This window comes from Gavialis gangeticus, unplaced genomic scaffold (assembly GCF_001723915.1).
Source record: "Gavialis gangeticus isolate Ggan-Ray unplaced genomic scaffold, GavGan_comp1, whole genome shotgun sequence".
NCBI classification, from domain to species: Eukaryota; Metazoa; Chordata; order Crocodylia; family Gavialidae; genus Gavialis; species Gavialis gangeticus.
Genome location: NW_017729032.1, coordinates 219,065,738 through 219,068,939, shown reverse-complemented (window position 1 = coordinate 219,068,939; position 3,202 = coordinate 219,065,738). Strand labels below are relative to the sequence as shown.

The 3,202-nt window shown below is 42.5% G+C and overlaps 1 protein-coding gene across 7 annotated transcripts in view; it reads right to left on the bottom strand.

Moving 5' to 3' along the window:
* The window catches only part of TIAM1 (T-cell lymphoma invasion and metastasis 1), a 333,643-nt gene that overhangs the window by 114,046 nt on the left and 216,395 nt on the right, over window positions 1-3,202 (bottom strand). For all 7 annotated transcript variants that reach the window (XR_002098932.1, XM_019524607.1, XM_019524606.1 and 4 more), the window contains one exon: window positions 577-749. Coding sequence is in view for 6 of the 7 variants with exons in the window: in XM_019524607.1 (XP_019380152.1) it covers window positions 577-749 (173 nt within the window). In the remaining variant the exon portion in view is untranslated. The remainder of the gene's footprint in view (window positions 1-576; window positions 750-3,202) is intronic.

Here is a 3,202-nt window from a genome sequence, read left to right as displayed (position 1 = left end):
GACTGGCTTTAGTTAAGCATGGTTTAAACAGAGACTACAGATTCTTAACCTAGGTTTCTCAGACTCCCTCCCCACCCACCCTTTAAATTCCATATCTACCATGACAGGGTGGTGTTAAAGCACATGGGGCATAACTGTGCATCCCAAATTGTAGCTTTGTCTTGCTGTGCAGAAAAGAGTAAACTGCTTGATAACCATGTTACCAGACTGTATTAAAGCCTTCATTTTCATAGAATTGGTATACCATTTATTCATAGGTTAATAATAGTATTTTGATCCATCTATACCAGTGGAGACCAAATTTAGTTGTAAAACAGTAGGTTTGGCAACACAAACATAAACCACATCTGGCATCAAACCCCTTCAGCACAGTTTTCTCTGTGTAGCCAATGGTACTGAACAAGCATCCCACACTTATTCTTACCTTCTGGAGTGAATTCCCAGCCTTATTGAAGTGGATGGCATTTTGCTAGCTCACTTGATTTCAATACGAGCTAGCATTTCACCTCTAGTCTGTTGGAGGAGCAAGAGTTAGGAAAGGAGAACAATTCTGCAAAACCCAAAAATAAAACAAACCTGAAAGAGGAATGCATCCCCAAGGGAATTACTGAGGCAAAAAACAAAGTCCTTCTTTGGGTGCTCAGGCACTGCTTGCACTATACTGTTTTCTACCCAGACGGCATGCTTTGGGATGCTGTTATGATCTATTCCAGATCTGCCATCAGTCTCATAGAAGAATAATGTACATCCTAAGAAAAAAAAATGAGTAAAGCATTAGCAAGTAGCATGGACAAATATGGTAAAACCACATCTATTCAACATAATTGTTTCTAAACAATACAGCACCAGTCCCCTGAGTTCTCAAGTGAAAATAAAGTCAATGAAAAACTTGAGCAGGTATAAGAATGTAATTTGATGGATCTTCCCTACAGACAGCTTAAAGCCCTTGAGTCTGGTCACAGATGCTGAGGAATAGCTTCCCAGTATACACCAGCCAACTGTCAGTAACATAGGAGAGATCATAAGAAGTGCCATATTGGGTCAGACAAAAGGTCTATCCAGCCAGAATTCTCTCTCTGACAAAGGCATTAGTGGATACGAGAGGGAGAGCTTTGAACTGGACACATTTGAGTGATCTATTCCCTATCCATTATCTTCCCTGGCATCTACCATCATGGGTTTAGAGATGTCAGAGGAAACGTCTCCAACCATTCTGTTCAATAGCTATTAATAGATCTATCGTACATTAAACTGTATAGTCCCTTTCTGAATCTGATACGATCTACCTCCACCATCTCCTGCAGCAATTAATTCCACTAGTTAACTACCTGCTGCATAACAAAGTACTTTCTCCTTAGGTTTAAATGCATCTCCTACTAATTTCAGTGGGAGCACGTCATTCTAATATTTTGGGACTTGGTAAACAACAATTCCTTGTTCACTTGGTCCACACCCATCATGATTTTAGAGACCTCTAGCATATCCCCTCTCAGCCTTCTCTTTTCCAAACTAAAGAACCCTAGCCTTTTCATAGATTCACAGATTTTCCATCTCTCCTGGTATGACAACTGCTCCATGCCCCTGATTTGTTTGATTGCCCTTTCCTGTACTATTTTTTTTTAATCTTTAAACGTATATCTCTACCACAGACAGCCTGCTCCACTGCAGTTGGAAAAATGGGCAAAACGCTTTCAATTGTGTTCTACATATGAAGGCTGGTTGAGAGAATACATTAGGGTAGAAGTAGCAGCTTTGGAAAAAAACTCTCAAACACATTTTAATTGTTCCTTTCAAAACACTATACTCACAATTAAATGTCATTCCTCTTTCCAGAGCCTGCCTTCAACTGGTAAAATGAAATACAGCCATGGGTAGTGCAGCCCCTGTCCGCTGACAAGCACGGTCCCAAAGAAATTAAGAAAGGGCACTGCCTTCTGTTTTGTCTCACACCACCAAGAAGCAGTGTGGGAAGAAAGAGCAATTGGACTCACAGGAAGGGTCAGTGCAAACCCTGGGGCAGGCAAGAGTTTTTTTTGGAAGGAAAGAAATGTTGGTAGCAGGAAACCTTTGCATGTTAATAGGTCTCATGCTACTCTGGTAGGACATGACTCCTATCTTCTGCACCTCTTCACCCTCAGACCACTCCTCTACTTCAATTCAGGGGTCTCTGTAGACAAAACTCTAGGGCACTTGTACACATACATTTTGCCTGCTCTAATGCACCAGAGATCCAGCATGTCTGAGCTGAAAAAATAATGCACTTCACCTTCGATGCGTTTTAGTTCAAAAGCGTACCATTGCCATTTTCTCAGCACTGATGTGCATTTCGCTGTTTATATAAATGTATGCGCTACAGCACTGGGCACTTTTAAAAGTGCCCAGCACTGTGGTGTGAACACGTGTACAAATGCCCCTAGGTGCTAACAACTCCACCCATATAGAGGCATAACAAGGCATCTCTGTGCCCCAGGCAGCAGCGACGCTAAGGGCAATGCTGGCTGCCATTCCAGGCTGCAGTGCATCCAGCCATGAGCTGCAGCAGCAGTTATTTTTGCAACGCTCCCCCACAAAAGCCAGCCCCGAAGGCTACTGCCCTGTTCACCACATCCCCCCACCTCCCCTAGTTATGCTAATAGTTGCCTTCCAAAAAAAAAAAAAAAAAGCCACACTGGGTGAACACCTTGGAGACTCCAATTATCCACAAAAGAGCTGCATCACAAGTGAGGGTGTAGATATTTTCTTTTGCTGCCTCTTTTTCAGTTCTTGGCCTCCTTGCTGAGTCTACCTCTAAGAATGCTCTCTACCTTACCTTACATATGTGCATATCACCTAGCATCACCGTACACTGTGGGATGGACCTATTTTGTCTGTACCATAGATGGTAAAACACAGTTGCATACGGAAGGCACAAGTACAAGTCTCTAAGAGGGCTCTATTAGCCACATTGGAAGAGAACCAAAACCCAACATGTTCGAACGTGGACTCCCCCTCATAATGCCAGACAAGTGAGTTGGCACTGCTAGACTTGTTTTCCTTAGGGCCTGTCTACTCTAAAATTGCCCTGCTCATTACTACATTTTCTTGAAGGCACAGATCAAGTTTTTTTAATTATTGAATACAGGTTCATGATGGGCGGGGGGGGGCAACAGATTACACTGTGTTATCCCCATTGAAAAATAACTGAAGAAAAAAACCAAGCAAA